Source organism: Scyliorhinus canicula, chromosome 27 (genome assembly GCF_902713615.1).
Source record: "Scyliorhinus canicula chromosome 27, sScyCan1.1, whole genome shotgun sequence".
NCBI classification, from domain to species: Eukaryota; Metazoa; Chordata; class Chondrichthyes; order Carcharhiniformes; family Scyliorhinidae; genus Scyliorhinus; species Scyliorhinus canicula.
The window spans coordinates 16238155-16250760 of record NC_052172.1 but is presented as its reverse complement, the minus strand read 5'-3'; the positions used below and the strand labels follow the sequence as shown (position 1 = coordinate 16250760).

Below are 12606 nucleotides of genomic sequence, written 5' to 3'. Positions count from 1 at the left end.
GATGAGAACAGGTTCAATCACACTCAATGCCTCTGTCCCTTTAAGAACGCCTGGCACGGGGTCTTGGGTGCCGGGGGGCTGCCGGGTGTTGTAGTTCCCGGAGCTGCCTCTACGCTGTTAGGACGGCGCTACAGGACTACAGCTCCCAGAATGCTCCGGCCGCACACTGCCGGCCGCCGTGTGCAGAGCGCGGTCCTGAAGACTACACCCCCCGGCGTGCATTGCGCGGGCCGACCGGAAATAGAGTATTCTCTTCCGGTGGGAGCCTAAACGCGGTCGGACGGCGCTGAAGGCGGCGGGCGGACATCAGGCAATATGTGAGCGAGTGGCTGGCGGGCGGGAGGAACGGGCGATGGGGAAGAGCGTGCGCGCGGGACGATCTGGGCTCCCGCTTTATGGCGCCGACGCTGTTCCCAAGCCCGGTGCGGTGCATTTGGAAGGCGTCGCTAAGGCCTGAGGCCTAGTCCGATGGCGCCGACCCGAGGCCATCCCCCCCGCCCGAAGAGAGAGAAGCCGCCCCGGCCCACCATCACCCCCACCCATCCCCTTCACCGTCACTACTACCCCCCCCCCCCCCCCAACCCAACCCGGAGAGAGAGGAGCCGCCCCCGGATCCGCTCCGGCCGCCAAACACCTCTCTCTCTCCTCCCCACCCATCTACCAACACTACCCCCTCCGACCAACCATCACTAAACCCCCCCCATCACTCCCCCCCCCCCCCCATCACTCTCCCCCCCCCCATCACTCTCCCCCCCCATCACTCTCCCCCCCCATCACTCTCCCCCCCCATCACTCTCCCCCCCCCATCACTCTCCCCCCCCCATCACTCTCCCCCCCCATCACTCTCCCCCCCCATCACTCTCCCCCCCCATCACTCTCCCCCCCCATCACTCTCCCCCCCCATCACTCTCCCCCCCCCCCCATCACTCTCCCCCCCCCCCCATCACTCTCCCCCCCCCCCATCACTCTCCCCCCCCATCACTCTCCCCCCCCATCACTCCTCCCCCCCCCATCACTCTCCCCCCCCCATCACTCTCCCCCCCCCATCACTCTCCCCCCCCCCCCCCCATCACTCTCCCCCCCATCACTCTCCCCCCCCACTCTCCCCCCCTCACCTCCCCCCCATCACTCTCCCCCCCCCATCACTCTCCCCCCCATCACTCTCCCCCCCATCACTCTCCCCCCCCCATCACTCTCCCCCCCCATCACTCTCCCCCCCCATCACTCTCCCCCCCCATCACTCTCCCCCCCCCCATCACTCCCCCCCCCCCCATCACTTTCCCCCCCCCATCACTTTCCCCCCCATCACTTCCCCCCCATCACTCTCCCCCCCCCCATCACTCCCCCCCCCCCCATCACTCCCCCCCCATCACTCCCCCCCCCTCACTCCCCCCCCCATCACTCCCCCCCCCATCACTCCCCCCATCACTCCCCCCATCACTCCCCCCCACACTCCCCCCCCCATCACTCTCCCCCCCCATCACTCTCCCCCCCATCACACCCCCCCATCACTCCCCCATCACTCCCCCCCCCCCACCACTCCCCCCCATCTCTCCCCTCCCATCACTCCCCCCCCATCTCTCCCCCCCCATCTCTCCCCCCCTCTCCCCCCCCCATCACTCCCCCCCCATCACTCCCCCCCCCCCCATCACTCCCCCCCCCCCCATCACTCCCCCCCCCCCATCACTCCCCCCCCCCCCCCCATCACTCCCCCCCCCCCCCCATCACTCCCCCCCCCCCATCACTCCCCCCCCCATCACCCCCCCCCCCATCACTTCCCCCCCCATCACTTCCCCCCCCATCACTTCCCCCCCCATCACTTCCCCCCCCCATCACTTCCTCCCCCCCCATCACTTCCCCCCCCCTCCTTTTTCCCCCCCATCACTTCCCCCCCATCACTTTCCCCCCCCATCACTTTCCCCCCCATCCCTTTTCCCCCATCACTTTCCCCCCATCACTTTCCCCCCCCCCATCACTTTCCCCCCCATCACCCCCCCATCACTCCCCCTCCCCCCATCACTCCCCCCATCACTCCCCCATCACTCTCCCCCATCACTCCCCCCCTCACTCCCCCCCCCCATCACTCCCCCCCCATCACTCCCCCCCCCCCCCCCATCACTCCCCCCCATCACTCCCCCCATCACTCCCCCCATCACTCCCCCCCATCACTTCCCCCCCCATCACTTCCCCCCCCCCCATCTTCCCCCCCCTCACTCCCCCCCCATCACTCCCCCCCATCACTCCTCCCCCATCACTTCTCCCCCATCACTCCCCCCCCATCACTCCCCCCCCATCACTCCCCCCCATCACTCCCCCCCCCATCACTCCCCCCCCATCACTTCCCCCCCATCACTCCCCCCATCACTCCCCCCCATCACTTCCCCCCCCATCACTTCCCCCCCCCCCCATCACTTCCCCCCCCCATCACTACCCTCCCCCCCATCACTCCCCCCCCATCACTCCCCCCCCATCACTCCCCCCCATCACCCCCCCATCACTCCCCCCCCATCACTCCCCCCCATCACTCCCCCCCCCTCACTCCCCCCCATCACTTCCCCCTCACTTCCCCCCCATCACTTCCCCCCCATCACTTCCCCCCCATCACTTCCCCCCCATCACTTCCCCCCCATCACCTTCTCCCCCATCACTTCTCCCCCATCACTTCTCCCCCATCACTTCTCCCCCATCACTTCTCCCCCATCACTTCTCCCCCATCACTTCTCCCCCATCACTTCTCCCCATCACTTCTCCCCCATCACTTCTCCCCCATCACTTCCCCCCCATCACTTCCCCCCCCATCACTTCCCCCCCCCCATCACTTCCCCCCCCATCACTCCCCCCCCATCACTTCTCCCCCCCCATCACTCCCCCCCCCATCACTCCCCCCCCATCCTCCCCCCCCATCACTCCCCCCCCCATCACTCCCCCCCCCATCACCTCCCCCCCATCACTCCCCCCCATCACTCCCCCCCTCACTACCCCCCATCACTCCCCCCCATCACTTCCCCCCCCCATCACTTCCCCCCCCATCACTTCCCCCCCCCCCATCACTCCCCCCCCATCACTCCCCCCCCATCACTCCCCCCCCATCACTCCCCCCCCATCACCCCCCCCCTCACTCCCCCCCCATCACTCCCCCCCCATCACTCCCCCCCCCATCACTTCCCCCCCATCACTTCCCCCCCATCACTTCTCCCCCCCATCACTTCCCCCCCATCCCTTCCCCCCCATCACTTCCCCCCCACCACTTCCCCCCCATCACTTCCCCCCCATCACTTCCCCCCATCACTTCTCCCCCCACTCTTCCCCCCATCACTTCTCCCCCATCACGTCTCCCCCCACTTCTCCCCCATCACTTCTCCCCCATCACTTCTCCCCCATCACTTCCCCCCATCACTTCTCCCCCATCACTTCCCCCATCACTTCTCCCCCACTTCTCCCCCATCACTTCTCCCCCATCACTTCTCCCCCATCACTTCTCCCCCATCACTTCTCCCCATCACTTCTCCCCCATCACTTTCCCCCATCACTTCTCCCCCATCACTTCTCCCCCATCACTTTCCCCCATCACTTTCCCCCATCACTTTCCCCCATCACTTTCCCCCATCACTTTCCCCCATCACTTTCCCCCATCACTTTCCCCCATCACTTTCCCCCATCACTTCCCTCCCCATCACTTCCCTCACCCATCACTTCCAGTGCAGCGGGTTCAAGAAGGCGGCTCACCACCTTCTCAAGGGGCAATTAGGGATAGAACATAGACCATACAGTGCAGAAGGAGGCCATTTGGTCCATCGAGTCTGCACCGACCCACTTAAGCCCTCGCTTCCACCCTATCCCTGTAATTCAATAACCCCATCTAAACTTTTTTGGTCACAAAGAGAAATTTATCATGGCCAATCCACCTAACCTGCACGTCTTTGGACCGTGGGAGGAAACCGGAAAACCCGGAGGAAACCCACCCAGACACGGGGAGAACGTGCAGACAGTGACCCAGCGGGGAATCGTACCTGGGACCCTGGCGCTGTGAAGCCACAGTGCTATCCACTTGTGCTACTGTGCTGTCCTGAATCCGTGCTGTCCTGAATCCGTGCCATCCCTGGAATCAGTCTGGTGATCCTTCGCTGCACTACCTCTAGAGTAAGATCATCCATCCTCAGATAAGGACACCAAACTGCACACACTACTCCAGGTGTGGTCCCACCAAGGTCCTGTATAATTGCAGCGAGACGCCCCAGCTCCTGTACTTGAATCCACTCGCAGTGAAGGCCGACATATCATTTGCCGCCTTTACCATCTGCTGCACCTACGTGCTTCCCTTCAGTGACTGGTATACGAGGACACCCAGGTTTCGTTGCACATTCCCCACTCCCAATCTATAGCCATTCAGATAATAATCTGCCTCCTCGTTTTTGCCACCAAAGTGGACCTCCGAGATCCTTTGAAATATTCAGCATGGTGGTTAGGATTGAGGAGGAGCATATGGCTGAAATGTAGATATATCTGTTTTCTATTTACTTGTACTTTAGGGCGGCACGGTAGCACAGTGGTTAGCATTGTTGCTTCACAGAGCCAGGGTCCCAGGTTCAATTCCCGGCTTGGGTCGCTGTCTGTGCGGAGTCTGCACGTTCTCCCCATGTCTGTGTGGGTTTCCTCAGGGTGCTCCGGTTTTCTCCCACAGTCCAAAGATGTGCAGGTTAGGTGGATTCGCCATGATAATTTGCCCTAAGTGTCCAAAAAGATTAGGTGGGGTTACGGGAATAGAGTGGAAGCGGGGGCTTAAGTAGGGTGCCCTTTCCAAGGGCCGGTGCAGACTCGATGGGCCGAATGGCCTCCTGCACTGGAAGTTCTGTGATGATACAGCGACGGGTATACATACTTTAGATATTGACTCATTGAATATGAATGCATAAATGGCCTTAGTTTGATTTGAGGCACTGAAGACTGCACGGGTTGCTGGACCTGATAATATTTAACCATAGACGCTATAGAAAAGCAGAGACGTTCTTATGTGAGCTATTAATTTAGCTGACTAATAGCTCTTTAAGATCTAGACTAGTTAGCACTGACAACAAAAAGCCTGAAGCACCCAGCCTCAGTTCCAGATCGGAACCCAGGAACAAGAGTGGGCCCTTGAATTTTATCGGCCAGTATGGCCTATCTGCATCTCAACTCTATTGACCAGATTTGTACCGTATCAGCGATGGGCAATAAATGCTGCCCCAGACAGCGACGGCCGCATCCCGTAAATGAATTTCGAAAAATTCTACCGACCCTACCTTTACGAGGTAATCCCTTGGATGCATCCTTTCGTGTGCACTTCCTCGAGTATTCATACACCTCCTTTGTGCTGCTGATTGCACCTGGACGTTACTCTCAGGAATAATTTGACTACGATACCCTGCTGTTGGGCAGGAGTTCATCTGTCCTGCATCTAAGGCTTTGCTCCCTGATCAGGAAAGACTAGCCCGGGCGCTGACTTCTCTTCATCCAATCTCTGCGTCAGTCTAATTGCTTCGATAGGTTTCCCCAGGTCAAAGAAGATACAAAAGGGTGCAGTTGACTGACTAGCTTCCCAGGAGCTTCTCAGGAGGAACAGCATCAGGAGGGGCTGTTTAGCTCACAGGGCTAATCGCTGGCTTTGAAAGCAGACCAAGGCAAGCCAGCAGCACGGTTCGATTCCCGTAACAGCCCCCCCCGAACAGGCGCCGGAATGTGGCGACTAGGGGCTTTTCACAGTAACTTCATTTGAAGCCTACTCGTGACAATAAGCGATTTTCATTTTTTTTTTTCATCATTGGCCAGTCATCTCTCTTAGCAAGCATTGTTGTTGAAGGTTCTAGGGCTGGAGGAGGTCAGAGAGGTGGGGAGGAGAGCAGGCGGAGCAATCTAAAAGCACGGGTGAGAATTCTGAAATCAAGTTATTGCGCAATGAGGATCCAGTGTAAGTCAGCGCACTTACTTACTGATGGGTGAATAGGACTTGGCAGCATGGATGACCTCATTTCCAGAGGGTAGAATGTAGGAGATCAGCTAGTTGTGTGTTGGAATAGTCAAATGCAGGAGTAACAGGCATAAATGAGGGTTACAGTGACATGCCTAATAAGCAGTCAGATTATGTAGCGATCCTGCGGGGAGTCGGGAGAGGTGCTGGTGAGGTAGAGCTGGGTGGCGTCAGTGAAAACAAACACTGCTTCAGATGATGTCACTGAGGGGCAGCATGTGGAGCAATAGAGGGGAGCAGGGATATAGATTCTTGCGGTGGGGGAGGGGGGCACCAGAGGGAACGCCGGTCTACTCTCCTCCCGTGAAACATTATCTAACAAAGGCCTACCCATACCTAGATACATGGCCCTTTGGCCTCCGCAAGCTGTTATTAAAGCCTTTAACGATTTTTTATGTGTTTATCAAATCACCCCAAAGTTAGTGTTTTTTTTAAAGAAAATAGACCCGGCCTTGGAAGCCTTTACAAATTACTGAGGTTTTTGAAGCAGATTTGGGGAGAGGAGCGGGAATCCTTGTGGTCTTTAGACTTTTTCTAAAACAAATGGTGCAGCACATCCTGATACCTGGCCTCTATCTTTACTCTTAAATCGTTGGCTCAGTCCTACTAATACGTTGGTATGTTCTGTCTTTAGGAAATGAAATGCAAATCGCTTATTGTCACAAGTAGGCTTCAATGAAATGAAAATGAAAATCACTTATTGTCACGAGTAGGCTTCAAATGAAGTTACTTTGAAAAGCTCCTAGTCGCCACATTCCGGCGCCTGTTCGGGGAGGCTGTTACGGGAATCGAACCGTGCTGCTGGCCTGCTTGGTCTGCTTTCAAAGCCAGCGATTTAGCCCTGTGCTAAACAGCCCCTCAAATGAAGTGACTGTGAAAAGCCCCGAGTCGCCACATTCCGGTGCCTGTTCGGAGAGGCTGGTACGGAAACATGCTATACGAGTCTCCGGTTCCCCTAGGCATGAGGCCCAGTTTGACACACCGCCCAGCCTTATTACTGTTGATTCTCAATATAGCATCCTTAACAGTGAAATCACTTTTTATTTTTAATTCCTCCCTCTAGGAGTCTGCTAAACAAGCCCAAGAGTGAGATGACTCCCGAGGAGCTTCAGAAGCGAGAGGAGGAAGAGTTTAACACAGGACCTCTCTCTGTTCTGACGCAGTCCGTCAAAAACAACACACAGGTCCTCATCAACTGTCGCAACAACAAGAAGCTGCTCGGCCGAGTCAAGGCCTTCGACAGGTAGTCGCTTTTCTCCTTGCTTTCCAAACCCCATCTCTACTAAAAAAATGCATGTGGTAGGGGAGCGCACTTCACTGGGTATGTTTTGCACGTCAATTTTTAGAAAAAATCTGTCCCGACCAGAAAAACCTGAGGGTTGGGATCTGTGGTCTTGTTCAAAATTTTGGCGTTGCAGAAACATTGCAATAGATTGCAATCAATCTCTCGCCCATTCCCCCCAGTGAATGCTGGCCATCTCTTGTCAGGTGAGGGCTCTACAATAGTTCCTTTTATAATTTGCAAATATTTCCCAGTGTGGAATTGAATTTTGCAGACCAGGAAGGATGGAGGGGGCGGACTTGCAGAATGCTTCATAGTCGCGCCAATAGATAATCCCTTCTTCGTACCTTGACGTTAGTTTGCAGGTGTATTGAATGTAGAAAAACACCCATTAAATTCTGGTCGAGTGACATTTCTTCAATTGAACAAGAAACCAGTCTGGAAATTAATCTCTATACTCACCCTTTCCTGGAATTGTATTCACTCTGTGGTCTGCCAGCTGTAAGTTGCATCACATTGGACTTTACCTGAGAACTGGCGTCGTCTGGTATGCCGAGCATCTGGTGCTAGAGGCCTCCCCTCAGGGAAGGGAAGTACGAGCCCTTGGTTAAATACGGTGAGACGGCATCTAGCTATCTTTGCCTGCTGCATTTTGCTCATCTGTTCAAGATTCAAGGAGTTGTTGGTATAGAACAGGAGAAAAGTGGCGTGCCTTATTTGTCAAACTATAACAGCTGCATTGAGGTGCTTTGTCGCCCACTTGAGATCCCACCACTTGCCTGGCATTCCCATTTATCCTGGAAAACAGCCGCACCTGGTAAGTGGTGCTCACTTTACCGTTTCCAAAAACGGCACTTAAACTGCATTATGTTGCCTGGTTATTTTAACCATTTAGGCACCTCCTTTACTTGACCATGGAGTGCAAACCCATGTGGTCTGGCCCACACCTGTGTTTCTGCATGCTCCTCCTGACCTGGACATATTCCAACTCCACTTGAACATTTGGGAAGAAGTTACATGGATCAATTTTTTTTTACACAATGGGAAATAATTGGGACAGTGTAGGATCCAGCTTAAAAAATGGAACGAAAGTGATATATCCACGAGAAAGTGTTAAAGAGGAACGCCCTCGGCCATCCTATGTAGACATCAAGACGGCAAAGTGGGCAGACAGTCAGCGCAGACTTCTGAATCATCCTCTGTGTGCGGAACAGAATTAATTGGCTCATTTGTGCCTCTGTTAATTTGCGCCATTGTTTCATTGCAGTGTTCACCATGTTAACAGTGGGGGCTGTCATATAAAAGAAGTTAGCTAGCCTGTCGCGCTTCCACCCAGAAAACTGGATGTGAATTGAGCCCCAACAGACGGGGAGAAAATGCCATCCCTTTCTGCTGGCAGTGAATCCAGTTTCAGGCAGTGATATAACACTGACTGGTCGATAACCAAAAGATGTAGGCATGCGGTGAGTTGCAAAATCGCCAGAGGCAACGTGACGCAAAACATTTATGCAAAGAGTAGTTGGGATTCCCAAAAATGTGCAGAGTAGGTGGATTGGCCACGCTAAATTGCCCCTTAATTGGAAAAAATAATTGGCTAATCTAAAAAAAAAAGAGTAGTTGGGATTTGAAATGCACTGCTCGATAGCCTTCGAATAGGAATCGGCTAAATGCTCAAGGGCAGAAAAGATGGCAGGGATACGGACAAAGGACAGGGGACAGGAGACTGGGGCTAACTGGTCCTCAAAAGAGCGGGTACAGGCCTGGTAACACAATAGCCCTCAATACTGTTCTACAATCACCCAGTTGATAATGGACTACCTCTGTCTTTTACCTTAAATCTGATTGCAACCTATTGAAGACCTAATTTTGGTTGAAACCAGCAGAGCCTTGTATAAGGGGCTGGTTTAGCTCACCAGGCTAAATCGCTGGCTTTTCAAGCAGGCCAGCAGCACGGTTCGATTCCCGTACCAGCCTCCCCAAACAGGCGCCGGAATGTGGCGACTAGGGGGCTTTTCACAGTAACTTCATTGAAGCCTACTCGTGACAATAAGCGATTTTCATTTCATTTCATTTTCAATTGGTAAGTACGGGGTAAGAACTACAATGACTGAAATATGTTGGTATCCTTACTACCTTATCAGTAGTACCTGTGAGGGGCGACATGGTGGTGCAGTGGTTGGCACTGCTGCCTCGCACCGCTGAAGATCCGGGTTCCATCCCGGCCCTGGGTCACTGACCGTGTGGAGTTTTCACATTCTCCCCGTGTCTGTGTGGGTCTCACCCCCCACAACCCAAATGTGCAGGGTAGGTGGATTGGCCATGCTAAATCCTTATTTGGAAAAAAAAGAATTGGGTACACTAAAAAAATTTTAAAATCAGCAATGTGTGTGTAATTGACTCCAATGCTGATGGTAGCACCTTTTGCCAAGGTGGATTACAGTCCACGCTAAATATTGACGCAAGTTGTCTGCATTCCTGTCTCTACCTGCGGCATTTTGCTTTTCTATGAGGTGCAGTGTGCCTCATAGAATCCCCACAGTGCAGAAGATGACCTTTTGGCCCATCGAGTCTGCACCAACCCTCCAAAAGCGCACCCCCCATCTGGGCCCCTGTCCGCGTAACCCACAAACTCCACCTAACCTTTTGGACACTAAGGGGCAATTTAGTACGGCCAATCCACCCAACCCAAGCCTCTTTGGACTGTGGGAGGAAACCGGAGCACCCGGAGGAAACCCACGCAGATATGGGGAGAGTGTGCTAACTCCACACACGCAGTGCCCCAAGGCCGGAATCGAAGCCGGTCCCAGTCTCATAGGCAGCAGAGCTAACCACTGATATTGTGCCACCTCCACCCATGGCTAATTCATTTTATGCAGTGGCTGCCTGGTTTGACTTTGTCACAGAAATATACAGTGCAGAAAAGGTCCTTCAACCCATCGAGTCTGGACCGCTGCATGAAAGGCACCCGATCTGCCAATCCTAATCCCATTTGCCAACACTTGGCCCACAGCCTCAAATGTTAAAACATGCCAAGTGCTCATCAAGGTACTTTTTAAAGGATGTGAGGCAACTCACCACTACCACCCTCCCAAGCAGTGCGTTCCAGACCGTCACCACCCTCTGGGTAAAAATGTTTTCCCTCCAATTCCCCACGAACCTCCAGTCCCTCATCTTGAACTTGTGACCCCCTCGTAACTAACCTTTCACTAAGGGGAACAGCTGCTCACTGTCCACCCTGTCCGTGCCCCTCATAATCTTGTCCACCTCAGGTCACCCCTCAGCCTTCTCTGCTCCACTGAAAACAACCCAAGCCTATCCAACCTCTCTTCACAACTGAAATGTTCCATCCCAGGCAACATCCTGGTGAATCTCCTCTGCACCCCCTCCAGTACAATCACATCCTTCCTATAATGTGGCGACCAGAACTGCACACAGTACTCCAGCTGTGGCCTCACCAAAGTTCTACACAACTCCAACATTTTTTATTTTTTTTAAATAAATTTAGATTACCCAATTATTTTTTCCAATTAAGGGGCAATTTAGCGTGTCCAATCCACCTACTCTGCACATTTTTGGGTTGTGGGGGCGAAACCCACGCAGACACGGGGAGAATGTGCAAACTCCACACGGACAGTGACCCAGAGCTGGGATCGAACCTGGGACCTCAGCGCCGTGAGGCGGTTGTGCTAACCACTAGGCCACCGTGCTGCCCTACACAACTCCAACATGACCTCCCTGCTTTTGTAACCTATGCCTCGATTGATAAAGGCAAGTGTCCCATATGCCTTTTTCACCGCCCTATTAACCTGCCCGTCTGCCATGAGAGATCTCTTTACAAACAGTCCAAGGTCTCTTTGTTCCTCAGGACTTCCCAGTCTGGTGCCATTCTTTGAATATTTCCTTGTCAAATTTCTCCTTCCAAAGTGTAACCTTTTCAGGATTAAATTCCATCTGCCATTTTTCTGCTCAGACCATCCCGTCTATATCTTCCTGTAATCCAAGACTCTCAGGCTCACTGTTAACCACCCGCCCAGTCTTTGTGTCATCAGCAAACTTGCTGATCCCAACCCCCACATAGTCATAAAAGTCGTTTATACAAATGACGAATAATAGGGGACCCAGCACAGATCTCTGTGGTACGATACTGGACCGTGGCGGCTTCCAGTCCCTAAAGCAGCCGTCTGTCATCACCCTCTGTTTCCTACAGCTCAGCCAGCTTGTCCCAACACACGTTATGCGCACGGGGGGTTCTGTGGAAGTTTCCGGATGTTCCGTGGTTCTCCCCCAGCCCAACACCGTATGTAGGGCACATTTAAAATGTGGAATACCACTGGAGTGCTGAATTGAGTGTTGCATCGACCAATTGTGGAAAGCATGCCGTTGGGAGGCATTTCCATCCTGCCAAGCGTTTTTCTGAGACGTTCTCTCCCATTTCCTGTTCCAGACATTGCAACATGGTGTTAGAAAACGTCAAAGAGATGTGGACCGAAGTGCCCAAGAGTGGGAAAGGCAAGAAGAAGTCAAAACCGGTCAACAAGGACCGATACATCTCGAAGATGTTCCTCCGAGGGGACTCTGTGATTGTTGTACTTAGAAACCCATTAATTACTGGCAAATGAAATGCCCGTTTCTGTGAGGAATTGTAACTTATAGCGGCGAAAAGAAAATGTGGAACTAGAAAAACAAACTTAGTTCTCTTTTGTTTCTGATGTCACTTTGCTAGTAATACATTTTTGATAATCTGTTGAATTTGCTTTGTAATAAAATTCATTTTGACGTACACACTTTTGCTTTGGCTGCAGTATAACTGCCAGGTTGTCAGGAAATGGAACGTTGTCCACCTTTTTAACAGCAGCCTTATTGAGACTCAACTCTTGGGTGACTGCAAATTAAATCTGTGTCCCGTCCTTCCTCATGGATGTTCGATTCCTGATCTGGTGGATGGTGACAGAGTACATGTGTCACTCCCCACAACGGAAGAGCGTTCTCTGCCCCACATTTGAAATGCCTGCAACAAGCTGGGAGATGGATTTGTTCAAATGGAGAAAAATTGGAGGGTGAAAGGCAGCATTTCACCCTGGGGAAAAATCAATCCGATAGACGCACCTCTTTGTCAAAGGGCCTGAATTGAACAGTCTGAGTAAGCCTGGTATATAACGTAAAACTTATCATCCAGAACATTACAACATGGAAAAGTCAGTAAAGTACCAATCAACATGAGGATTAATTGTCAAGTGTGAACTTGACAAACTCGAGAACTGACCTAGCTGTTCGTGGGAAGGTGATAGTAGCACAATGGTTAGCACTGTTGCTTCACAGA

General features: G+C 53.4%; 1 protein-coding gene across 1 annotated transcript; it reads left to right on the top strand.

Annotated features, from left to right (window-relative positions):
- Positions 1-216: 216 nt before the first annotated feature.
- Positions 217-12068, top strand: snrpd2 (small nuclear ribonucleoprotein D2 polypeptide). Its single transcript, XM_038786125.1, has 3 exons — positions 217-317; positions 7068-7247; positions 11731-12068. Coding segments are annotated over exons 1-3 (357 nt in total). The 5' UTR covers positions 217-315; the 3' UTR covers positions 11906-12068.
- The last annotated feature ends 538 nt before the right edge of the window (positions 12069-12606 follow it).